The sequence below is a fragment of the Xenopus laevis genome, chromosome 7S (genome assembly GCF_017654675.1).
Source record: "Xenopus laevis strain J_2021 chromosome 7S, Xenopus_laevis_v10.1, whole genome shotgun sequence".
NCBI classification, from domain to species: Eukaryota; Metazoa; Chordata; class Amphibia; order Anura; family Pipidae; genus Xenopus; species Xenopus laevis.
In genome coordinates, this window is record NC_054384.1 from 3,484,546 (window position 1) to 3,510,727 (window position 26,182).

General features: G+C 44.4%; 1 protein-coding gene across 1 annotated transcript; it reads right to left on the reverse strand.

Annotated features, from left to right (window-relative positions):
- Window positions 1-4,926: 4,926 nt before the first annotated feature.
- bag3.S (BAG cochaperone 3 S homeolog) lies at window positions 4,927-24,555 on the reverse strand. The gene is made up of 4 exons (XM_018227255.2): window positions 24,138-24,555; window positions 10,459-10,800; window positions 8,418-8,783; window positions 4,927-7,372 (listed from the first exon to the last, which is right to left on the reverse strand). Exons 1-4 carry the CDS (start codon window positions 24,324-24,326, stop codon window positions 6,686-6,688), a joined length of 1,584 nt encoding a protein of 527 aa, XP_018082744.1. The 5' UTR covers window positions 24,327-24,555; the 3' UTR covers window positions 4,927-6,685.
- Window positions 24,556-26,182: the final 1,627 nt, after the last annotated feature.

The window sequence follows — 26,182 nt, forward strand, 5'->3', positions numbered from 1 at the left end:
AGCAGCAGTCCTGTCCTGCTTTATGATTTCTCATTCTGTCACAGTGGTCAGAGATCTTTGGACTTGTTTTTGACGGCAGAACAAGGTTTAAAATGCACTTTTTTTTGCAGTTTGTACCTGCTTCTAGCACACTGAGAAACAAGTGTTTGGGCTCCTAGAATGTATGGCAGCTCCAACACACAATAACAAATACAGAGATAAATACATTTGTGTTTCCAGTATCAATGAGTAGCAGTCAGTCCTGCAAGGAGTAAATCTAATGCATTATATCCATGCGACTGCTCCCAAGAAGCCACTTTGCCAGTATAAAGGTTGAGTATTTGGGAAATGCCTGAGCTGCAGGGACTGTGCCGCCCCCACCCCGGCCTCCCATTTTGGCTCCAACAGGGCACTAAAAATAGAAGTGAATATTCACCATTATCCTGTTACATTGGTGTCTCTGGTTACAGACAGGGACAAAGCTCTCCCGTCATCCCAAGGGCACCCAGGAATAATACTGCAGCCCCAATTCCGCCTGCAGTGATAGAAACACTTACTGTCAGTGCTGTTGCTAAACCATATTGGGACCCACTGTCAAATCCTTTTAGGGCCCCCTAAAAGGATTTTAGACATTTTTTTTTCATAAAACTATCCCAGATCGGTTCCATATTCTGCTCCCCCCAAAAGCCAGGGATATCCTGAAAATATCCTTAGAAACGGTGATGTCATCAGTTATAAACGGTGACTAGTGATGTCATCAGTTATAAACGGTGACTAGTGATGTCATCAGTTATAAACGGTGACTAGTGATGTCATCAGTTATAAACGGTGACTAGTGATGTCATCAGTTATAAACAGTGAGTAGTGATTTTTGTCACATGACTCACTAAAACTAGTCTATTATAATAAATAAAGTGCCCCCTGTTGGAAAATATAAGGATATTAGAAGTCATAGAGGAGTTCCATGACCTGTATAACTCGGCCTTCAGTCTCATGTTTTTATATGGTCATGAAACTTCTCGGTGACTTATAATATCCTTATATTTTACAATAGGGGGCACTTTATTTATTATAATAGACTAGTTTTAGTGAGTCATGTGACAAAAATCACTACTCACTGTTTATAACTGATGACATCACTAGTCACCGTTTATAACTGATGACATCACTAGTCACTGTTACTTTATTCACTATATATATATATATATATCAGCATTGACACTATATTATCATAACTACATGCCTTTAGAACACTATAAAGTGAGACCTTTTCTTCAGAGATCTATTTCTATAGAAGTTGAGGCTGAAAAAAGACACATCTATTCATTTCACTGCAAGCTGTATAATACAATGGTTCATTCTCTCGCCTGTATATAGTAACACACTGGGGGTTATTTATAAACAGTGGCCAAATTTGCACCTGGCCAGACCTTTGGCAACTTACAGCTGTCTGGAAAAAAAAGCTAATCACTGATTGGTTGCTATGGGTTACTGCCCAGGGCAAATTTGGCCACTGTTTATAAATAAGGCCAGTAAGTTAGGCTGAAAAAGACACATCCATCATGTTTAACCTTTTAACTCTATTTTAACCGCCTAACTGCCAGTTGATCCAGAGGTAGGCAAGAAAAAAAATTCTCTGAAGCCTCTCCAATTTGCCTCAGAGGGGGAAAAATTCCTTCCTGACTCCAAGATGTAATGGGACCAGTCCCTGGATCAACTTGTACTATGAGCTATCTCCCATATCCCTGTATTCCCTCACTTGCTAAACACCATCCAACCCCTTCTTGTACCTATCTAATGTATCAGCCTGTACCCCTGATTCACTTCCCAGCTCTCCCTGTAACACCCCTTTCCCTCCTCTAATCTCATTGGCTCCCTCCTGTCTGCTGGGAGGAGCTACTGGTGAATAAAGCATCCGACCCTTCCTTGTACCTATCTAATGTATCAGCCTGTACCACTGATTCACTTCCCAGCTCTCCCTGTCACACCCCTTTCCCTCCTCTAATCTCATTGGCTCCCTCCTGTCTGCTGGGAGGAGCTACTGGTGAATAAAGCATCCGACCCTTCCTTGTACCTATCTAATGTATCAGCCTGTACCCCTGATTCACTTCCCAGCTCTCCCTGTAACACCCCTTTCCCTCCTCTAATCTCATTGGCTCCCTCCTGTCTGCTGGGAGGAGCTACTGGTGAATAAAGCATCCGACCCTTCCTTGTACCTATCTAATGTATCAGCCTGTACCCCTGATTCACTTCCCAGCTCTCCCTGTAACACCCCTTTCCCTCCTCTAATCTCATTGGCTCCCTCCTTTCTGATGGGAGGAGCTACTGGTGAATAAAGCATCCAACCCTTCTTTGTACGTATCTAATGTATCAGCCTGTACCACTGATTCACTTCCCAGCTCTCCCTGTAACACCCCTTTCCCTCCTCTAATCTCATTGGCTCCCTCCTGTCTGCTGGGAGGAGCTACTGGTGAATAAAGCATCCGACCCTTCCTTGTACCTATCTAATGTATCAGCCTGTACAACTGATTCAGGGAGACAATTCCACATCTTCACAGCTCTCACTGTAACAAACCCCTTCCCAATATTTAGCTGGAACCTCTTTTCTTCTAATCAGAATGGGTGACCTTCGGTACATTCCCCCCATATCATTCCCTTAAGGGTCCCCTTATACTTGCAGTTACCGATCAGTTACGAGCGAACTCTTTGCATCGCTCAAACGGGAACCCCCGTAGCAGCGCTGCTGAAAATGCATTGGGAAATAAGGTTGCAGGTTTCAAGGGGTTTCCATTACAATGAGTTTCCTATACACACAACCGAAGGAAATGCCAGCAGCCCCATAAATACCCATATATTACATAGAAATAGAATGCGTGACCTTGGGAGGGACACAGACAGGGATACGACTGCTTCTGATAAACACAAAGCTGACGGCTCCTTGCTGAGCCCTGGGGTTTAGCCGCACACATTATTGCACCCTATTTGCAGGGGCTACATTAGGGATCCCACAACTCCCAGAACCCTAAGGCGCAGCGTCTGATCTAAAGGCAACTGAAGAATGGCAAACAGAATACTTTCCAAAGTGCCAGAGAGTAAAGTTGGCCATAGACCTGCAGATTTCAGCCTTGTATCTGATGAACAATGTACTTTAGGGACTTACATGTGAGCGGCTCTGCAGTCACCTTCGTGTTGGCTTCCCACCCACTGGATTCCGCTCCAGACAAAATCTACAATGTCGAATGAAATGGTGAATAGGCGGGAGCCTCAACAACCACAGTAGTGATGTGTGTGTTAGGGTTTCCCTGACCCACAGCCGTCCCTAACCCGCTAAGACCCGCGTCCGCCCGCCCGCACCTGCTTCCGGGGGTCCTTTTATAGACCCGTCCTGCCGAAGACGTCACAATGATGTCACAAAAGGGGCGGGGCGAGCAGACGCGAGACTATAACACGGGAAGTCGGATGCCGGTATTTGAAGGTGGCGGGCGAGGAGAGCAGGAAAAGAGCTCAACCCGCACCCGCCCGCGAAGAGCACTGCGAGGTTGACCCGAACCCACCTGGGTATCGGGTCGGCCCGCACATCACTAAACCACGGGTGGAACTCAGTAAAAAAATCTGTATTGCCAAGTATCTTTAAAAAAATGAACAGGTATTTTCCTAGAGGCCTTTAACTAAACCATGACATGTCTCATCACCTGACGCATTTCATGCCTCACTATGGCACTTCATAAGGTGGAGTCACAGCTCTCTGCCTTATATAGTGGGTATAATTAAAAGCATTTATCAATTAAAATTCTAGTTGATCACAGGCTGTTATTTACCATTTTAATTAGAGGGAATTATATATATATATATATATATATATATATATATATATATATATATATATATATATATATATTAAAGCACTGCGTATCTTGACAGCGCTATATAAATAAATGATGATGATATATTGTCTTTCAAATGCGGATTTAACCTCTAGGGGTATTTTCCTTATTGAAATGTATCTACACGTATTCAATTTAGAGGAAACAGGAAACCTCCCAATCACTGTTTAACCCTTGTGGATGGCGGGTTTTCAGTGTGAATATCCAATATCCCTCTCTCTGATCGATTATTCTCTGCAAATCCCCTCCTCTCTAATTTGATCTGACGAACGTTCGGATGTCACAATCATCCGACCTGCCACTAACAATTCAGATGAAATAAAGTAATGAAAAAACAATGTTCTGGCCAATGTGACAACAATTGTAGGAAAGTTATATCTGACAAATAGAAGTGACAGTCACCCATTGATATAGTCAGATATAGGCAATAAATGCAGATAAATTATCATTGGCCGACAAATCTTCTAACCTGTCCCATCAACTAAACTAAACTGATCACCATGGTACGAAAAATGTTGGGACGATCCACACACGGTCCAACGATCTTTATCTTTGCGTCTATGGCCAGTTTAAGACACGGACAGGTATGGGACCTGTTATCCAGAATGCTTGGGACATGGGGCTTTCCAGATAATGGATCTTTCCGTAATGAGGACCTTAAGTCTACTAGAAAATCATATAAACATGAAATAAAGCCAATAGGCTGGTTTTGCCTCCAATAAGGATTAATTATATCTTAGTTGGGATTAAGTACAAGCGACTGTTTTATTGTTACACAGAAAAAGAAAATCAGTTTTAAAAATTCGGATTGTTTGGATAAAATGAAATCTATGGGAGCTTTCCGTAACTTGGATCTTTCTGGATAGTGGGTTTCCGGATAACTGATCCTATACCTGTACTACCTGTGTGCAGAGAATAGTATCAGTAACCATAATGCGCTGTGCAAATCCGAGACGCAAATTGCCCCGTTTATTAACAAAAAACAATCGCTAAGCACAGAATATCGACAATACCTACATTTTATTTCCCAGTCGAATGAAAAAGCGCCACTCGGAAACTGTGGTTCAATTTTGTTTTATTTTAAAATAAACTGTTAAAGTCGTATTCACACATATAAATATTCCTATATCACGCTTTACAGGGTCACTAAAGTGCCCGCTTGTGATTACTAGTAACGCTTGAAACTCCGGATTCTGTACGGTTTCTCCACTTGCCCATAATAACACCAATTCTAAGGGCTGATTTACAGACATGTACGCAGTGCGGTTGCTAACAGCAACCAATCAGGTCTTGGCTTTCATTTTTTTTCCAGCTTGAGTTCCAGCCCACTTGAGTTTTGGATTTGGGTCTGTAAGGAGATTGTATTTCTAGGGAGATATGGGCAGAGCAAAGCTGCCCCCTCAGTACTGCTCTTAAGATACATCAGGCATTTCAGTGTCTACCTATGGCCTCCGCTTTAATAAAGGCAATTTAAGCAGGGCTGGACTGAGAATTACAATAGGCCTTGGCATTTCAGGTACACAGAGGCCCAAACAGCCCCAACCAGCCCACTAAATACTGACTTTCAATGGGACCTTATAGCAGCCCCTCTGGCATTTGCCAGAACCCACAGATTGCCAGTCCGGGCCTGAATTTAAGGACCCATATCTGGCAGTTGCGGTACTGATATTTGTCAGCTTGATTACAACTGAGAAAAGAGAAAACCCCTTGGGTACTTTGCAGTGGTATAGTATCTATTCTTGCTTACCCTTGGCCAACAATCTCAGAAGGTGAGATGGGTGCTCCATACCCAAATCAGCACCCCTTAAGGCCTAGGCACCCTAAAAGTAAATCCAAAGCTGCACCAACCCTTTGGAGTTGGGGACAAGAGAGAAATATAGCAATAGTCACACATTCTATCTCTTTTGCCCAACCTGTGACTCTATAGCTGTTACAACAAACAAGTATTCTGCTAATACAACGTATTCAGTTTCAGTCAATGTAAAATATACCCTATATGGAAAATTTACTACCTTCTCTTTAGTGCCCCTTGGCCAGAGCAGTATAGTGGGGGATTCAATCTGCTTTATATGGAAAATGTCACAAGTTAAGAATACAGCAGTTTTTTACCCTTTAGCTCCCTAGTTTCCACGTGCAATATTAGCCGTTAATCAGAATTAGCAGTAGTGAAAGCACCGTCCTAGCAGTAGTGAAAAGTGTTAAAGGAGAACTAATGCTTAATAAAATTAGGCTGCTTTAATAGGCCAAGGCTACTGCAGCCCTTTAAGAGTAAAGATCTGTTCTTCCAAAGATATTCCAATTAGCTCCCCATACTAAGCTTAGCTTCTCAACAGCAGCCCAGAGTCTACTGAGCACGTGCAGTGCCAATGACACACAAAATATGGCCGAACAGGATCCAAGATGGGGAGCTGCTGGGGCCAATGAAGGCCTGGATTGTTAAAGGGATGCTGAACCCCTGGGCTGGTACAGTATATAAAATACAGCATTTATAGTGTTTTTAGGCTTTAGTTCTTCTTTAAAATGTCAAACATCAAAGATGATAAATGTGTTCTAAAACGCTATACATGAAATACCAAACGTGTCTCTATTAAGCTGTAAATCTCCCACCAGACACCCAGGCAGTAGTAGTTTGGCATATGATCTCAGTTCAAAGTCTATTCAAGCATTGAGTATGTCGTTGCTTATCCACAGCGGTGCTCGTGCTTCTTATAGTGTGAGAAAAAGCAAGAGCTTTTCGAAATGCTGAAAACGCATGCAGCTAAACTCAATTCCTACCCACTTCATCAAGTTCGTGAATTTTATTTCTCCCCAAAAGCAGGTGGCTAGTGTCCCACCAAACTTGAGGTTGTGCACGCAGGTTCCGTTTGCGAGTTTTCCGTTGTTCCACTACTTCTGTACACTGTGTTATCAACATCCATGGAATCTTGTGAGTCCAAAGCCTGGGTACACTGGGAGTTTTTGGATGTTTTCTCTTCCAGTGTTTCCAGAATTTTCTGGACTTTTCTGACACCATCCCTTCTTGCCTGGCGCACGTCTACTCGGCCTTCGGGATCTACAGAATCCAGAGCCAGCAGCACTTTTGTGAGATCTTCCTCTAGTATCAAATAAGTCTTTTCATTTTTCCTGCCCTGAAAACCATTAACGGCTTGCTCCATGGCCTTTACTCGCTCCAAGATCCGCTCTATCTGAAGGACACCGGGGTGCTTGTGTTGGGGTTCTGGCACTTCTGATGCCTTCTCACCAACTGGTTCTTGTGGGACAGCTGTAAATTCTGGAGGGGGCATTGGAACATGGGTGGTAAAGACAGGTGTTACTTTTGGAGGGGTCATTGGAACAGGGGTGGGAAGTTTCTCCTCTTCTCTTGTCTGTGGAGGGGACTTACACGCTCTCTCCTGTAGGAGTACTTGTATAGGGATTTGCCCTTGAAGCTGTTCCCTGGTTGGGGAAGTTGGTTTGTTCTCTGATGGAGGCTTTGGTGGAGACTCCCGGGGTTGAGGTATCTGATGGACCTGAATTTATAATACATAAAGTAACAGCATGTCAGTATTTGTTTAAGATTGGACTTCATATAAAATAACTGCTAGAATAATAATCTGGTTTATTATCCTAGAGATTTAGTCAACCCACAGATAACCATTTGTATATTTCTAATGCCACTCAAGTTCAACATCTGGTTTGATACAGGTCTCCGTCTACTTCCCTATGTTCTTTATTATTAAATATATTTAACCACCACAACTAGAAAGGAGCAAAACACCACAACATTTTTCAAGTTATGGACACCATACATACAATCTTTACCACAACACCTCACAGTACACACATTTAGATGATACAACATGGTATGATCCAGCATTACTGACACAACTGCCATTGGTCATGGAGTTGTCCCAACACCACAGAGACCAGCCACAAGAACAGACAACCAAGCCACGAACCCCCCAGGAGCCACCGAACTAACGGGTTATTAACCTCCTATCTACAAACTCCTCAATAGGGTCCTCTCTGCCGTTTGTCATTCAAGCTGATAGTTTATATTGTAATTTAGTTAATATTGTTATTATGACATAAGAAACTAGATACATAATGTAAACGTAACAATTGAATTTGAATGTCTAGTCATGACAGCACAAATGTTATGTACCGTATAAACTCTACCTCGGCTTATACTCGGGTCAAGCGCAAAAACGGTCGCCGGCGTCTAAGAATAGTCGCCGGCGTCCGAGAATAGTCTCCAAGAATATTCGCCGGCACCTCCAATGGGAACAGAAACCCTCCATTTTTTGATTGAAACTTACCAGAAGCTGCTGCATTTCTCACCCTCAGCTTATACTCGAGTCAATTAGCTTTCCCAGTTTTTGGAGGTAAAATTAGGTACCTTGGCTTATACTTGGGACGGCTTATACTCGAGTATATACGGTACAATTCTTTGAATAAAAACAAGTTTTAAAAAAAATATATATTTAACCACCAACAAACCCTGAGACAGGCCTAAATAATTAATATAGCAATGGTTGCAGGGTTGCAGTTGAAAGGACATATTCTGGGATGTACCTGAGGCTTCTCCATGGCATGCTGCACTATGATAGGTGAACCTTCTCTACTTGATGTTGGCTTTGTGGTGGCTCTGGTGGACTGGACCGGTGGTGGCCTTGAGTCCCTCTCATCTTGAATTTTGTGAAACACCGGATAGTGCGGCTGGTAATCACCCGTTCCTTGTGGGTAATGGGTCTTGGGCTTCTGCTGGAAACCGTGTGATGGAAGCCGTGGTGATGCATTGCCCCCCTGGTGGATCACAGGGATAGAAATATAGCCACGTGGCAGTGAGTAGCCAGTGCTCTGTCTACCAGGAGACTGAGAGAGGACACTCTGCCTGCTGGGGGACTGAGAGAGGTGAGACTCTGCAATGGATGGAGGAGGCTGCAAAGAGAATACAGTGCATTATGATATAAAGCAGCATAGTAAACATAGTAAATATAAAGTGTTGATTGTCAACTACATGATCCCACTGGGTTCATTAAGCCCCTCATTAAAGCTGTAACAACTCTGTATAGCCCAGCAAACCTTGCCTGCTCTTCTGCCTAACCGTACTGCTACCAGCGACAAATGTTACTTCTCCAGAACTCTAAGCTTCTGTGCATTTCTTCTTCAACCTACTAATTCTTTGGGTAGAGAATATAGCGCCCGCTCAATGCAGCTCTCAGGAGAGTATGAATGACTTGCCAAGCAATAAATCAAAGGAGCGCCGGAGGTAGAAAGCCCTGTGCTGAGGCAGGAATCCACCCCCGGGTCACGGGTTAAGAAACTGCTTACAGTTCAAAAAGGAGTATTTACTTTAAGTGTGATTTTGGCTGGGATATCTGTATTTATTGTAACTATATAAAAACATATGTAATGTGCAAGGGATGAAAACATAATTGTGTCTCTTTATAGTTCCCTGGTGAGGCCTCATCTGGAGTATGGGGGCAGTTTTGGACTCCAGTCCTTAAGAGGGATATAAATGAGCTGGAGAGAGTGCAGAGACTAAGTGCAACTAAACTGGTTAGAGGGAGTTAAGACAACAACAAGGTTGGGGTTGTTTTCTCTGGAAAAAAGGTGCTTGTGAGGGGACATGATTAGACTTTACAAGTACATTAGAGGACATTATAGGCCGGTAGTGGGAGATCTATTTTTCCATAAAATGCATCATCGGACCAGAGGCCTCCCCTTCAGACTAGAGGAAAAGAACTTTCAGTAGAATCAGAGTAGGGGGTTCTTCATGGTGAGGACAGTGAGGTTGGGGAATGCACTGCCCGATGTTGTGATGCTGATTCAGTTAATGACTATAAGAGGGACTTGGATGATTTCTTGGATGAGCAGAATATCCAAGGCTATTGTGATAATAAAATCTACAACTAAGATAGATATTGGTATATATAGTTTTAGCGGGTGTGTGTAGATACTGTATGTGCACTGGGTTACATTTGGAGGGGTTGAATTTGATGGACTTTGGTCATTTTGAAGAAAAAATATGTAAATATATATATATATAATGGCACCATCTTTACTTTGATCTCTGATGGCCACTTGAGCTGGGAGCATGTTCCAAAGACTACTATACAGGGCATGACCCAGCACCTCAAGGGGCTTTGAGGAGACCATAAAATATGATTTTGCCCTGCATCAAAGTACCCCAGGCTGGTTCTTACTTTTCTTCTTCTTCTTGAACACTTCCTACTTAAAGGGCTCTTATCAAACCAAAATTGCTTTCCCCATCAGTTGGTGCACACAATATTTCTTATCAAAAAAAGCCCCTAGCAAGTGCTATGCCAGGGAGAAGGATTCTGGTTTGGGAGCCATGACGGGGGACACAAGCATGTGCATAAAGAGAAGTGTCCCAGCTCATTTATTCTATATATAAGTACTTTTTCCTGCTGCCAACAACACACTCCTGCTGTGAGGCCCAAACTCATTTTCTGGTCCAGAGCTGGGCATACGCTGTAAAATAAGCAACTTTACTAAAAAAAAATGTTTTTCAAAAGAAGCTGTTCAGCTACAAAACTTGGTAGCCTAAAACTGAGCTACCCAGACATATGAGACAATATTCGGGCATTACCGAAGGTCCTTGAGGGGATCCGCTCTGTGAAGGTGACGCCATTCCTTGCCTGTCGGCCTGCGGTGTTTCCGTTGAGCTCCATGCGGGGGACTGAGGCCTATTAAAATTCCTCAGGGGAGACTGGGGTCGGTTTTGCGTAGATATAGGATCACAGCGCACTCGTTGCATTCCCGGCTGATGGAGCGCATAGAAGGGGTGCTGCTGTCTGTTTTCCACACCTTCATGCATGATGGGGATAGGGATATAACCAGGCCGGAGCTGAGGGTAATAAACATTTCCTTCTCTCAAAGGAAGGGGCTTTTGACTCTCTTGCGAGGGGCCATTGGCCAACGTTTGTCCGACCTGCGCACAAAGAAATACATTGTTACAGGGAGAAAGCACAAGTGTAACCATTCATTTTAGGGATGTAACAAATCCACTATTTTGGATTTGGCCGAAACCCCGAATCTTTTGCGACAAGATTCGGCTGAATACCGAATACCACTCCTTCAATGACTGACATTCTATCTCTTCTAAACCAACTTAGTTGGCAAGAAGCAATAAGGATAAAATCAGCAGAACCTTAAAAGATCATTTACTGAAATGTGCTCAATATTCTGGGATCAAATTGACACAAGCTCCACCATCACATACTTTGGACTTTAATTAATCCATAAAGGTTCAATGAAAATGTCTTTGTATTCTTTGTTTTTATCCATTTTATTACAAGTGAACTATTTTAGCATTTTGTAATATTCGCTGAGTGTTACTTTAAGGTTAGGTAGTTTAGTAGTTTGGTTGTGTGATTGGTGTAACCCATGTGTCTTAATCTCTTGAACTATCAAGATGGCTCCATCTACTGTTTTATAACTGAACGAGCTTCACTGTTCAGCCTTCATCTTTTGTCAAAGTTTCTGCTTGTTTAACTTGGAAAAACAATAAAAATCATTTAAAACAAAAAAAAAAAAGGCACGTGATTTCCCTCCCCGGCCCTAATTTACATATGCAAATTAGGATTTGGTTCGGCCGAATCCTGCTGAAAAAGTCCGAATCCCGAATTGAATCCTGGATTCAGTGTACACCTAGGGGCAAATTTACTTATGGTCGAATATCGAGGGTTAATTAACCCTCGATATTCAACTGCCGAATTGAAATCCTTCGACTTCGAATATCGAAGTCGAAGGATTTACCGAAATTAAAACGATTAAATCCTTCGAATTGTTTGATTCGAAGGATTTTAATCCATCGATCAGACGATTTTTTTTCGACCTAAAAAAGCTAGCAAAGCCTATGGGGGACTTCCCCATAGGCTAACATTGACTTTGGTAGGTTTTAGGTGGCGAACTAGGGGGTCGAAGTTTTTTTTTAAAGAGACAGTACTTCGACTTTTGAATGGTCAAATAGTCGAACGATTTTTAGTTCGATTCGAAGTCGAAGGTCGAAGTAGCCCATTCGATGATCGAAGTAGCCAAAAAAAACATTCGAAATTCGACTCGAGCTAAGTAAATGGGCGCCCTCGTTTACAATATAATGTCGTCATATACAGTACCCTCTTAATACCTATAAGAAGTCTGGTTTCCATACAAGTCTAATATACAGTGCCCTCTGAATCCCTATGTGAGTTCTGGTTTCCTTACAAGTTGAATATATTTTCTAAATCCCTATATAAATCTAGGATCTGGTGCATCACTGATATACTCTCTACATTTCTATACAAATGCTGATTTGATGATGTATGGCTAATATAGTCTCTACCAAAATGACTCCTGGATTCCATGTATGGCTAATATACACTCTCCCTATATCAACACTGTATTTTATGTATCCCTGTTACTCTCTGAATCCTTATGTGAATTCCAAATTCCATGCATGCCTAATATACTCTGTAACTGAGCATACCATTCCTGGATTCAGTGCAACCCATATATATATACAGTATATAGTGAATAAAGTACCCCCTCTTGTAAATTATAAGGATATTATAAGTTACCGAGGAGTTTCATGACCATATAGGACGAGTGTTTTTATACAGGTCATGGAACTCCGAGGTAACTTCTAATATCCTTATATTTTGCAACTGGGGGTAATTTATTTATTATAATACACACGTTTCAGTGAGTCGTGATAGAAATGACATCAGAACTCACTGTTTATAACTGATGACATCAGAACTCACCGTTTATAACGGATGACATCAGAACTCACCGTTTATAAGGATATAATTTACAGGATATTCATGGCTTTTGTGTATTATATATATATATAACGACTGTACACACACACACACACAACAGCTGAAGCAGTGAGAGGAGGATGACAAGTACAAATAGTCTCGCAGTGAGACAGCTGAGTGAGACAGACGAGAGGCCAAGCAGCCAAACGTGAGAGCCAAAGCGGCACCACAGGGTCCCATGAGCAGCTTTCTATCTCTCTGCAGCTTTACGGGAGCTGGAGATTTTCCTCCGTACAACTGGCAGGTACAAAAGGTCACCCTATAACGTCAGCCTGTAATGCTGAGCCCCACGGATCGACATGCCTTAAAGGGGAACTCCAACCAAACGCTATTTTGTTTAAAGAAAATCTCATACTTAACAACCTCCCAATATACTTTCATTATGAATTTTACTGGTTCTAAATATGTTATTAAGAGGCACATTTATCAACGGTCGAATTTCAAACTTGCGTGAGTTTCAAAACTCCCATAAAGTCGAAATTCGACCAATCAAAATGTATTAATAAAATCGAATTTTCTTAGCTTGGACGAATTGAATCGAACCAAAAACTCAAATCGAATTTGATTCTTATTACAAAAACTCGAATTAAAAAAAAACTTGATTTGGGAAGGCTGCAAACATCACCAAATTGATATCTGGACGCCTCCCATTTTATTTTTTGTGTTTTTTGATTTATTTAGCTTTTTATTCAGCAGCTCTCCAGTTTGCAATTTCTCCAATCTTGTTGCTAGGGTCCAAATTCCCCTAGCAACCACGCACTGATTTGAAAAAGAGACTGGAATATGAATAGGAGAGGCCTGAATAGAAAGATGAATAATAAAAAGTAGCAATAACAATAGTATTGTAGCCTTACAGAGAATTTGTTTTTAGATGGGGTCAGTGATCCCTATTTGAAAACTGGAAAGAATCAGAAGAAAATGGCAAATCATTCAAAAACTATGAAAAATAAATAATGAAGACCAACTGAAAAGTTGCCTAGAATTGACCATTCTATAACATACTAAAAATGTACATAAAGGTGAACCACCCCTTTAAGAGACTGTTAGAGAGATTGGGGACAGTGGGATAGAATGTGGAAGGGAATTCCAGAGAAGAGCTGCGGCCCTAGAGATGCCTTGAGTGAGTAAAGAGGTAATGAGTGAGAAGTAGAAGAAGAGATCGTTCGTGCTTAACGAGTGGCTTGCTGAGTGTTTGGAGACAGAGATACAGGGTGAGAGAGAGATAAAGGGCGAGACAGAGATACAGGGTGAGACAGAGATACAGGGTGAGACAGAGATACAGGGTGAGACAGAGATACAGGGTGAGACAGAGATACAGGGTGAGGCAGATACAGGGTGAGACAGCGATACAGGGTGAGACAGAGAGACAGGGTGAGACAGAGATAAATAGTGGGACAGAAATACAGGGTGAGGCAGAGATACAGGGTGAGGCAGAGATACAGGGTGGGACAGAGATACAGGGTGAGGCAGAGATACAGGGTGAGGCAGAGATACAGGGTGAGACAGATACAGGGTGAGACAGAGATACAGGGTGAGGCAGATACAGGGTGAGACAGATACAGGGTGAGACAGAGATACAGGGTGAGGCAGATACAGGGTGAGACAGATACAGGGTGAGACAGAGATACAGGGTGAGGCAGATACAGGGTGAGGCAGATACAGGGTGAGACAGATACAGGGTGAGACAGAGATACAGGGTGAGACAGAGATACAGGGTGAGACAGAGATACAGGGTGAGACAGATACAGGGTGAGACAGATACAGGGTGAGACAGAGATACAGGGTGAGACAGAGATACAGGGTGAGACAGATACAGGGTGAGACAGATACAGGGTGAGACAGAGATACAGGGTGAGACAGATACAGGGTGAGACAGAGATACAGGGTGAGGCAGATACAGGGCGAGACCGATACAGGGCGAGGCAGAGATACAGGGTGAGGCAGATACAGGGTGAGGCAGATACAGGGTGAGACAGAGATACAGGGTGAGGCAGATACAGGGTGAGGCAGAGATACAGGGTGAGACAGAGATACAGGGTGAGACAGAGATAAATAGTGGGACAGAAATACAGGGTGAGGCAGAGATACAGGGTGAGGCAGAGATACAGGGTGGGACAGAGATACAGGGTGAGGCAGAGATACAGGGTGAGGCAGAGATACAGGGTGAGGCAGAGATACAGGGTGAGACAGATACAGGGTGAGACAGATACAGGGTGAGACAGAGATACAGGGTGAGACAGATACAGGGTGAGACAGAGATACAGGGTGAGGCAGATACAGGGTGAGGCAGAGATACAGGGTGAGACAGAGATACAGGGTGAGGCAGATACAGGGTGAGGCAGAGATACAGGGTGAGACAGAGATACAGGGTGAGGCAGATACAGGGTGAGGCAGAGATACAGGGTGAGACAGAGATACAGGGTGAGACAGATACAGGGTGAGGCAGAGATACAGGGTGAGGCAGATACAGGGTGAGACAGAGATACAGGGTGAGGCAGATACAGGGTGAGGCAGAGATACAGGGTGAGGCAGATACAGGGTGAGACAGATACAGGGTGAGGCAGAGATACAGGGTGAGGCAGATACAGGGTGAGACAGAGATACAGGGTGAGGCAGATACAGGGTGAGGCAGAGATACAGGGTGAGACAGAGATACAGGGTGAGACAGATACAGGGTGAGGCAGAGATACAGGGTGAGGCAGATACAGGGTGAGGCAGAGATACAGGGTGAGGCAGATACAGGGTGAGGCAGAGATACAGGGTGAGGCAGATACAGGGTGAGACAGATACAGGGTGAGGCAGAGATACAGGGTGAGACAGAGATACAGGGTGAGGCAGATACAGGGTGAGGCAGAGATACAGGGTGAGACAGATACAGGGTGAGGCAGAGATACAGGGTGAGGCAGATACAGGGTGAGGCAGATACAGGGTGAGACAGGCAGATGTTGATTGGGCGGGGCTAAAAATCCCATTGGATCGCGGATCGCATCTGTTGTTGATGTGGTCCCGTGATCCGACCACCTGTATACTTCTCATTATGATCCGATCATTGGGCCATAGGGTCCACGATTGGTTCAGCCTGATATTGCCCACCTCAAATGCATATCGGGGAGAGATCCACTTGTTTGGCGACATTTCTCTGTGTATGGCCACCTTTATGGTGCAAATGGGGCAGTACTTTAATACTAGGGTTGCCACCTGGCCAGTATTTTAATGGCCTGGCCCGTAAAAATGATCCATGATGCCAATGCTATTAATAGGGAAAAACTGCAAGAATATTGGAAGGCTGGTATTTTATTCCAGAAAGGTGGCAACCCTATTTACTACTGGTGTGTGTGGCTACAGCCTTGTGGAAAGACTTGCAGAAGTGTGTCATTAGTTTTACACGCCTGGTCCATTTAATCTTTCTGCCAAGGGCTTTACCCAAACAACTATTGTGTTTCAACAAAAGCCCCAGCCACACGTGTGACCTCTCCTACCTCCCCAGCACAACATCATTAGCGGGACATGGGGTGTAACTATAGAGGAAGCAGACCCTGCGGCTGCAGAGGGGCCCAGGAGCTATAGGGGCCCCATGTGACTCTAATTCATATACAATTTCAATAAATATTGGTAAAATGGGTCAACCTCTAGACATTTTTGGGGCCTGAAATATAATTTGCTGTGGGGCCCAGTAATATCTGGTTACACCACTGAGGGGGACATACACATATACACACACACACACATATATACACACAAGTGACGCATATACACACACACACACATACACAAACACATATATATACACACACACACATATACACACACACACACACATATACACACAGACTCACAACACATTTAACTCTCTGAGCAGCTAAAGTATCTCCCCCTAAGTGCTGCCCTCGACTCCCCTTGTCTCCTCCTTGACCCTCTACCAGGGTGGTCGGTGGAAAGGAAATGGGTGAGAATGTGGGGTCACTAAATTTGGCTTCAGCAAATTGTTACATGGAAGAGAATTCCAAAAATTCTGCCAAGTAAAGTCCAGATATTCTTAGCCCTGGTGGGCCAGACCCACTCAATAAACATTGTATGTAAGTGTGAGTGCACTTGTGCTAATCCTGAGCTCTTCTGAGAGTATTGAGGCTGCAAAGCGAAATACTTGTTCGTCTGTGAAGCCTGTAGGCCGGATTATAGAAAGTAAAAGGCAAATATACCCTGTATAAACTCCTTGTATCACTGAAACGCTCCTAGAACATCTTCTAGATTTAGAAACGACTTATACCAGCCGGCTTGTTGAGTAACAAGGTAAAAGCAATGAGTAAAGGCAAAGCAAACCCATATAGTAAATCTCATATAAAGAATGAAGCAGTGGCACCGACCATATCATTAGTGAGAGGTACTGGCGCGTGGGACGAGGACTCCGGCTGAGCTCACTGAGGTTCAAACCCCCCCCCCCCAGGACCAGATATAAATCACAGAGCTCTGCACGTGTCCCAGGAACAGACTGCGGCCATAATCCACTTTAAAATAAACATTACGAGAGCTCTGGATGCTTTTGGGATTGGCTCAGGGTGCAGAGCTGCAGAGTGGAAGGAACTAGAAACCTTATTACAGCCACATGGGGGGGGCACTGAACAGAGTGTACCCTAATCCTCTAGGGACACGCAAGAGTTAAAAAGCGGATACCAACAATAACCCCCCTGGCAATGAGTGTTTGTTTTAACCGTGTGACAACCATTTGTCTAAAACACAAGATTTTGTAGTCATTTGGGGGAATCTCTAATAAGATGGCAGCACCCTAGTGTTTCTCCTTTAATAAGTGTTATTGTGTTGGCTGTACAGGTAAAGCTCCACTTATTTGTGAGCGAATCTAATGTGCCCACCTGAGTACGAGGCCAAACCAAGCGCATCCAAGTGATGGGCCTACAATCAGTGCCAGGGCAGTCCTGTGCCAACTTGATGGCCAAACCTGCTGGATAGATGGATGATTTTCAGCCTGATATGGGCCTGGCAGGCAGACATGAGCGTCCCATATATGAGCTGATAAACTGTCAATTTAAGCCGCCATAGATGCAAAGATACAGTCGTCGGAAAAGAAGAATCATCTGATTTGTGGATCACGTGTGCAGCGCCCCAACATTCTTTGTACCACCGCAATCAGTCATTTAGTCAATTACACACGGCCCGTTATTTCCTGCGCATGAGTAGACCGTAGACGCAGTCAATTGTTTTGAAGGGACTGTACTCATGTACACAGACGCATGGAAGCGGCAAATGCAGGTTGGGACGCAGCATGTTGCATTTCACCAGCGTTCGGCGCATACATGCAGCACAGCCATTAGAAATCACGCGGCTCCGTACAACAAAATTTTCAGGTACTTCAATTTCGGCTGTTTTTGTGACTTCGGGTCTTTTCGTCGCTTCAGGACTTCAATTTCGGCTGTTTCTGTGACTTCGTCGCTTCAGGACTTCAATTTTGGATGTTTTTGTGACTTTGGGTCATTTTATCACTTTAGGACTTCAATTTTGTCTGTTTTCTTGACTTCGGGCCTTTTGTCGCTTCAGGACTTCAATTTCGGATGTTTTCATGACTCTGGGTATTTTCGCTGCTTCAGAGCTTCAATTTCGGCTATTTTCGTGACTTTGGTTTATTTTGCCGCTTCAGGACTTCAATTTCGGCTGTTTTCGTGACTTTGGGTCTTTTCGCCGCTTCAGGACTTCAATTTCGGCTGTTTTCGTGACTTTGGGTCTTTTCGCCGCTTCAGGACTTCAACCTCGGCTGTTTTCGTGACTTCAGGTTATTTCGCCGCTTCAGGACTTCAATTTCGGCTGTTTTCGTGACTTCGGGCCTTTTGCCGCTTCAGGACTTCGACTTTGGCTATTTTCGCGGCTTCAGCTATTTTCCACATTTCAGCAGCACAGCTTCGGCCCTATCAAGGGGGGCCCAGCTCTTTCGAAAAGTTCAGCACTGCTGGGCCCCCCTTAAGGCCTGGGCCCGGTACACTTGTACCCCCTGTGCCCCCCTAATGGCGGCCCTACATACATGCGTCTGTGTGAGTACAGCCCCCTTGACAAAAACTAAGTGTGTCTACTCCTGCGCTCCCCTGCGGCTGAACGGAAGAAAGCGCAACGCGGGGGAGCGCAGGTAAAACCACCCGTGTGTAACGGCCCTTAGACTGTTGCCTGTTAATTCATGATAAATAAATTCATTGTCTGATTTGTTCTTTTTTCCTACTTATGTTAATCTGAATGCTAATGGTAGATCGTTAAGACTGAAACGAGCGTTCGATGCACAAGGAGTAAAATCTATGTATCTATGACCAGCATTAGTCTGGAGTGGCCAATCAGCAACCTGTGTATGTTTGCTTAAACTCCAACCCCGTGGCAAAGCAAATTCATTTTAGACCCTGGCACAGAGGATCAGTTTTACTCACACATACTGTATATAGTGGAACACTGAGTTGCTCAAGGACCCACCGGACCCTCGGTATTTTGGCCCTCCCAGAAACTGAGCGTTGGCTATGGGTTCCAGCCCAGGTACTTAGTAATGGCAAAAAGCCCCATGTTCCCAATAAATCATGGAAAAATTGCAACTAAGGTGCAACAACAGAGGGGAATCTATCATGGACTGATTCCTTATTGTCCTACAGAACCGTGTTCCCAACTGCTGAGTCACTTTGGATTCTTACTCATCCCTCAATTTGCCCATTAAGTATCAGGTTCCTTCTGATGCAACTGGGCTTCATTTAAAACTGTCCATTTAGCTGAGAACTTTCTATTGGAGGCCGAGCTGTCAATCACTCTTCTTTCATAAAATGAACCTACTACAGAGCACTAAAGGGTCAATCGCTGTCACAGAGGTTCTGCAGCAGCTGTGGGCTTTCCCGTACATTGCCAGAAGGTTAAGGCTTTTCAATTCTAGACATTCCTGTTTTCAGGGACACGGAATTCTAATGTATCTCCCCATCTCTGTACCCAGGTTTAGTTTATAATCCCTACTTTTACTATAGGCACCATCTCTCCCTACTATACCTGCTATCCCACAGTCACACTCCCTTCCCAGAGACTATTATCCTCTGTTACTATAGACACATCTCTCCCTACTATACCTGCTATCCCACAGTCACACTCCCTTCCCAGAGACTATTATCCCACTGTTACTATAGACACATCTCTCCCTACTATACCTGCTATCCCACAGTCACACTCCCTTCCCAGAGACTATTATCCCACTGTTACTATAGACACCATCTCCCTACTATACCTGCTATCCCACAGTCACACTCCCTTCCAGAGACTATTATCCACTGTTACTATAGACACCATCTCTCCCTACTATACCTGCTATCCCACAGTCCACATCCCTTCCCAGAGACTATTATCCACTGTTACTATAGGCACCATCTCTCCCTACTATAACCTGCTATCCCACAGTCACACTCCCTTCCAGAGACTATTATCCACTGTTACTATAGGCACCATCTCTCCTACTATACCTGCTATCCCACAGTCACACTCCCTTTCCCAGAGACCTATTATCCACTGTTACTATAGGCACCTCTCTCCCTACTATACCTGCTATCCCCACAGTCACTCCCCTTCCCAGAGACTATTATCCACTGTTACTATAGACACATCTCTCCCTACTAACCTGCTATCCCACAGTCACACTCCCTTCCCAGAGACTATTATCCCACTGTTACTATAGACACCATCTCTCCCTACTATACCTGCTATCCCACAGTCACACTCCCTTCCCAGAGGACTATTATCCACTGTACTATAGGCACCATCTCTCCCTACTATACCTGCTATCCCACAGTCACACTCCCTTCCCAGAGACTATTATCCACTGTTATATAGACACCATCTCTCCCTACTATACTGCTATCCCACAGTCACACTCCTCTTCCCAGAGACTATTATCCACTGTTACTATAGACACCATCTCTCCCTACTATACCTGGCTATCCAAGTCACACTCCCTTCCCAGAGACTATTATCCACTGTTACTATAGACACCATCTCTCCCTACTATACCTGCTATCCCACAGTCACACTCCCTTCCCAGAGACTATTATCCACTGTTACTATAGGCACCATCTCTCCCTACTATACCTGCTATCCCACAGTCACACTCCCTTCCCAGAGACTATATCCACTGTTACTATAGGCACCATCTCTCCCTACTATACCTGCTATCCCACAGTCACACTCCCTTCCCAGAGACTATTATCCACTGTTACTATAGACACCATCTCTCCCTACTTATACTGCTATCCCACAGTCACACTCCCTTCCCAGAGACTATTATCCCACTGTTACTATAGACACCATCTCTCCCTACTATACCTGCTATCCCACAGTCACACTCCCTTCCCAGAGACTATTATCCACTGTTACTATAGGCACCATCTCTCCCTACTATACCTGCTATCCACCAGTCACACTCCCTTCCCAGAGACTATTATCACCACTGTTACTTTAGACACCATCTCTCCCTACTATACCTGCTATCCCACAGTCACACTCCCTTCCCAGAGACTATTATCCCACTGTTACTATAGACACCATCTCTCCCTACTATACCTGCTATCCCACAGTCACACTCCCTTCCCAGAGACTATTATCCACTGTTACTATAGACACCATCTCTCCCTACTATACCTGCTATCCCACAGTCACACTCCCTTCCCAGAGACTATTATCCACTGTTACTATAGGACACATCTCTCCCTACTATACCTGCTATCCACAGTCACACTCCCTTCCCAGAGACTATTATCCACTGTTACTATAGACACATCTCTCCCTACTATACCTGCTATCCCACAGTCACACTCCCTTCCCAGAGACTATTATCCACTGTTACTATAGCACCATCTCTCCCTACTATACCTGCTATCCCACAGTCACACTCCTTCCCAGAGACTATTATCCACTGTTACTATAGCACATCTCTCCCTACTTATACCTGCTATCCCACAGTCACACTCCCTTCCCAGAGACTATTATCCACTGTTACTATAGAGCACCATCTCTCCCTACTATACCTGCTATCCCACAGTCACACTCCCTTCCCAGAGACTATTATCCACTGTTACTATAGGCACCATCTCTCCCTACTATACCTGCTATCCCACAGTCACACTCCCTTCCCAGAGACTATTATCCACTGTTACTATAGGACCATCTCTCCTACTATACCTGCTATCCCACAGTCACACTCCTTCCAGAGATATTATCCACTGTTACTATAGACACATCTCTCCTACTATACCTGCTATCCCACAGTCACACTCCCTTCCCAGAGACTATTATCCACTGTTACTATAGACACATCTCTCCTACTATACCTGCTATCCCACAGTCACACTCCTTCCCAGAGACTATTATCCACTGTTACTATAGCACATCTCTCCCTACTATACCTGCTATCCCACAGTCACACTCCCTTCCCAGAGACTATTATCCACTGTTACTATAGACACATCTCTCCCTACTATACCTGCTATCCCACAGTCACACTCCCTTCCCAGGAGACTATTATCCACTGTTACTATAGGACCATCTCTCCCTACTATACCTGCTATCCCACAGTCACACTCCCTTCCCAGAGACTATTATCCACTGTTACTATAGGCACATCTCTCCCTACTATACCTGCTATCCCACAGTCACACTCCCTTCCCAGAGACTATTATCCACTGTTACTATAGCACATCTCTCCTACTATACCTGCTATCCAAGTCCACTCCCTTCCCAGAGACTATTATCCACTGTTACTTAAGGCACCATCTCTCCTACTATACCTGCTATCCCACAGTCACACTCCCTTCCCAAGATATTATCCACTGTTACTATAGACACATCTCTCCCTACTTACCTGCTATCCACAGTCACATCTTCCAGAGACTATTATCACTTTACTATAGGACCATCTCTCCCTACTATACCTGTTTATCCCACAGTCACACTCCCTTCCCAAGACTATTATCCACTGTTATATAGACCATCTCTCCTACTATACCTGCTATCCCACACACACTCCCTTCCAGAGACTATTATCCATGTTACTATAGGCACCATCTCTCCCTACTATACCTGCTATCCCACAGTCACACTCCCTTCCCAGAGACTATTATCCACTGTTACTATAGGCACCATCTCTCCCTACTATACCTGCTATCCCACAGTCACACTCCCTTCCCAGAGACTATTATCCACTGTTACTATAGGCACCATCTCTCCCTACTATACCTGCTATCCCACAGTCACACTCCCTTCCCAGAGACTATTATCCACTGTTACTATAGGCACCATCTTCCCTACTATACCTGCTATCCCACAGTCACACTCCCTTCCCAGAGACTATTATCCACTGTTACTATAGACACCATCTCTCCCTACTATACCTGCTATCCCACAGTCACACTCCCTTCCCAGAGACTATTATCCACTGTTACTATAGACACATCTCTCCCTACTATACCCTGCTATCCCACAGTCACACTCCCTTCCCAGAGACTATTATCCCACTGTTACTATAGACACATCTCTCCCTACTATACCTGCTATCCCACAGTCACACTCCCTTCCCAGAGACTATTATCCACTGTTACTATAGACACATCTCTCCCTACTATACCTGCTATCCCACAGTCACACTCCCTTCCCAGAGACTATTATCCACTGTTACTATAGGCACCATCTCTCCCTACTATACCTGCTATCCCACAGTCACACTCCCTTCCCAGAGACTATTATCCACTGTTACTATAGGACACATCTCTCCCTACTATACCTGCTATCCCACAGTCACACTCCCTTCCCAGAGACTATTATCCACTGTTACTATAGGCACCATCTCTCCCTACTATACCTGCTATCCCACAGTCACACTCCCTTCCCAGAGACTATTATCCACTGTTACTATAGACACATCTCTCCCTACTATACCTGCTATCCCACAGTCACACTCCCTTCCCAGAGACTATTATCCCACTGTTACTATAGACACCATCTCTCCCTACTATACCTGCTATCCCACAGTCACACTCCCTTCCCAGAGACTATTATCCACTGTTACTATAGACACCATCTCTCTCCTACTATACCTGCTATCCCACAGTCACACTCCCTTCCCAGAGACTATTATCCACTGTTACTATAGGCACCATCTCTCCCTACTATACCTGCTATCCCACAGTCACACTCCCTTCCCAGAGACTATTATCCACTGTTACTATAGACACCATCTCTCCCTACTATACCTGCTATCCCACAGTCACACAGTGTATTACTATAGTTGTACATCACATATGGAAGTGCAGTGGGAGCTGAAGTAGAAGTCTCAGAAACAACAGGAGTGTGAGTGTAACAGTAGAAGTGGTGATAGTTGTAGTTCAGTAGTTGTTGAGCATATAATTGTATATAAAATAAAGTGAGGGTCCCAAGTCGCTAATAAAACACGTGCTCTTACCTTGCCTGTGTCCTGCAGTCTGGGGTCAGTCCAAGTAGTGACCCGGTTATTATGATCCACAAAGAAGGAGCAGCCGGTGTGCGGGTCCAACTTCATCTCCCAGCCGGGTGGGAGGGGCTGGTTGTTATGAGACATGAGTGAGCCTTGAGTAGTGTTCGTGCTGCTCCGGGACACGGGGCTATAGGCCATACTCACGACTCTCTCCGCTACTTATTGGACTTAGTGACGCCAGGGAATGGGCTGGAAGTGTCTGGAAAGGACTGCGGGTTCTCTCAGACTGACAGGGACACTCGGCGCAGTGCGAGGGAGGGGCGGGGCTAGATTGGAGGAAGGAGGAGCAAAGAGAGAGTGACAGGGGTAGCCATACCAGTTAGAGAATGCGGGGTGTGGTAATAGGAAAGGTGGGCGGGGCGCTGTGTGAGAAGGAAGCCACTGAAAGGAGAGGAGGGCGGAGCATGATGTTGGAAAGGCGGTGTAGTATTAAAAGTGCTTGGAAACATAAGTGGGAGGAGCGGCTGTCAAAAGAAAACGGTCTGGTCTATGTGAAGAAGGAGATCCCGGCATGGGGCGGAGCCGTGTGATTAGATGGGAGGAGTTTGGTGACTGGAAGGAACTGCTGCTGCTGCTGGAAAGTTCTCGGGAGAGCTGGAGACTGCTTGTCACTTCCCTCACTCATGTGATATTATAGAGATAGAGAGACAGTGATATATATATAGAGAGATATATATATATAGATAGAGATATAGAGATATATATAGAGATATATATAGAGATAGAGCCAGGGAGGTGTCAGACAGTGGCCAGTGCCAGTCTCCTATAGATCAGCTGACCTGCCAGTACAAGAGGAGGGGCTACATGTGACTCACTGCATCTGCCTCTATTAGCCACACCAACAAGATCTGTAACCTTGTATTGCCCCGCCCACAGCTGCAACTCCCTGCACCCCCTGCTGCAACTCCCTGCACCCTGTGCTGCAACAGCTGCAACTCCCTGTGCTGCAACAGCTGCCAAATGACTGTGGCTTGGATTTTCTTACTTCATTATTAACAGAGTCAGTTTGTTTGGTCGTTCCCCAGCCCCCAATCCTGCCCCACTCACACCCTTACCCCCAGCACTTCCCTTACATGGGGGCCACACGGCTTGTCTACAGACACTGCTCTCCAACAACCACATTCCAGTGGAATAAACAGGACATGTTCCCCTTTAATTTAATTGTTAGTATGTCCGAGACAATTTGCAATTGGTTTTCATTTTTTATGATTTGTGGTTTTAGACTTATTTAGCTTTTTATTCAGCAGCTCTCCAGTTTGCAATTTCAGCCATCTGGTTGCTAGGGTCCGAATTCCCCTAGCAACTATGCACTGATTTGAATAAGAGACTGGAATATAAATAGGAGAGGCCTAAATAGAAAGATTAGGTATAAAAAGTAGCAATACCAATAAATGTGTAGCCTTACAGAGCATTTGTTTTTAGATGGGTCAGATACAAAGAACACAGTCAGTGCTTTATTCATAAGTGGTGAATAAATAAAGTGGATTTGAATGTAACTCTATACCCAGGACTGCTAATCCTTTTAAAGGAGAACTAAAGCCTAACTAAAGAAGTAGGTAGAAATGTTGTACATGATGTTTTGTGCTTCTGTACCAGCCCAAGGCAACCACAGCCCTTTAGCAGTAAAGATCTGTGTCTCCAAAGATGCCCCAGTAGCTCCCCATCTTCTTTTCTGCTGATTCACTGATTCACATGCTCTGTGCTGCTGTCACTTACTGAGCTTAGGGACCCACTCACAATATACAGTACACATAGAATAGAAATGTCACAATATAAGGCTGATTAGTAATTAATACACATAATTACTACATGGCAGCACAGAAACCAGTGCAATTAGCATCAGAATTGAATACTCAGCCCATAGCCCTGGTCAAACACACACACAGACAGTCCTAAGCAAAGAACTGAAAGAAGTGAAAGAAGAATAATGAGTCGCATCTGAAGCTCAGAACATTGTTCGCCTCACACTTTCCCACTCAATCAGTCATTCCCTC

Coding starts and splice junctions, on each gene's coding strand:
- bag3.S (XM_018227255.2), bottom strand. CDS start 24,326: ATGGCCTATAGCCCCGTGTCCCGGAGCAGCACGAACACTACTCAAGGC. Junction 8,784..10,458: donor GATCCCCTCAAGGACCTTCG/GTAATGCCCGAA, acceptor TTCTCTTTGCAG/CCTCCTCCATCCATTGCAGA. Junction 7,373..8,417: donor ATGCCATGGAGAAGCCTCAG/GTACATCCCAGA, acceptor TTATAAATTCAG/GTCCATCAGATACCTCAACC.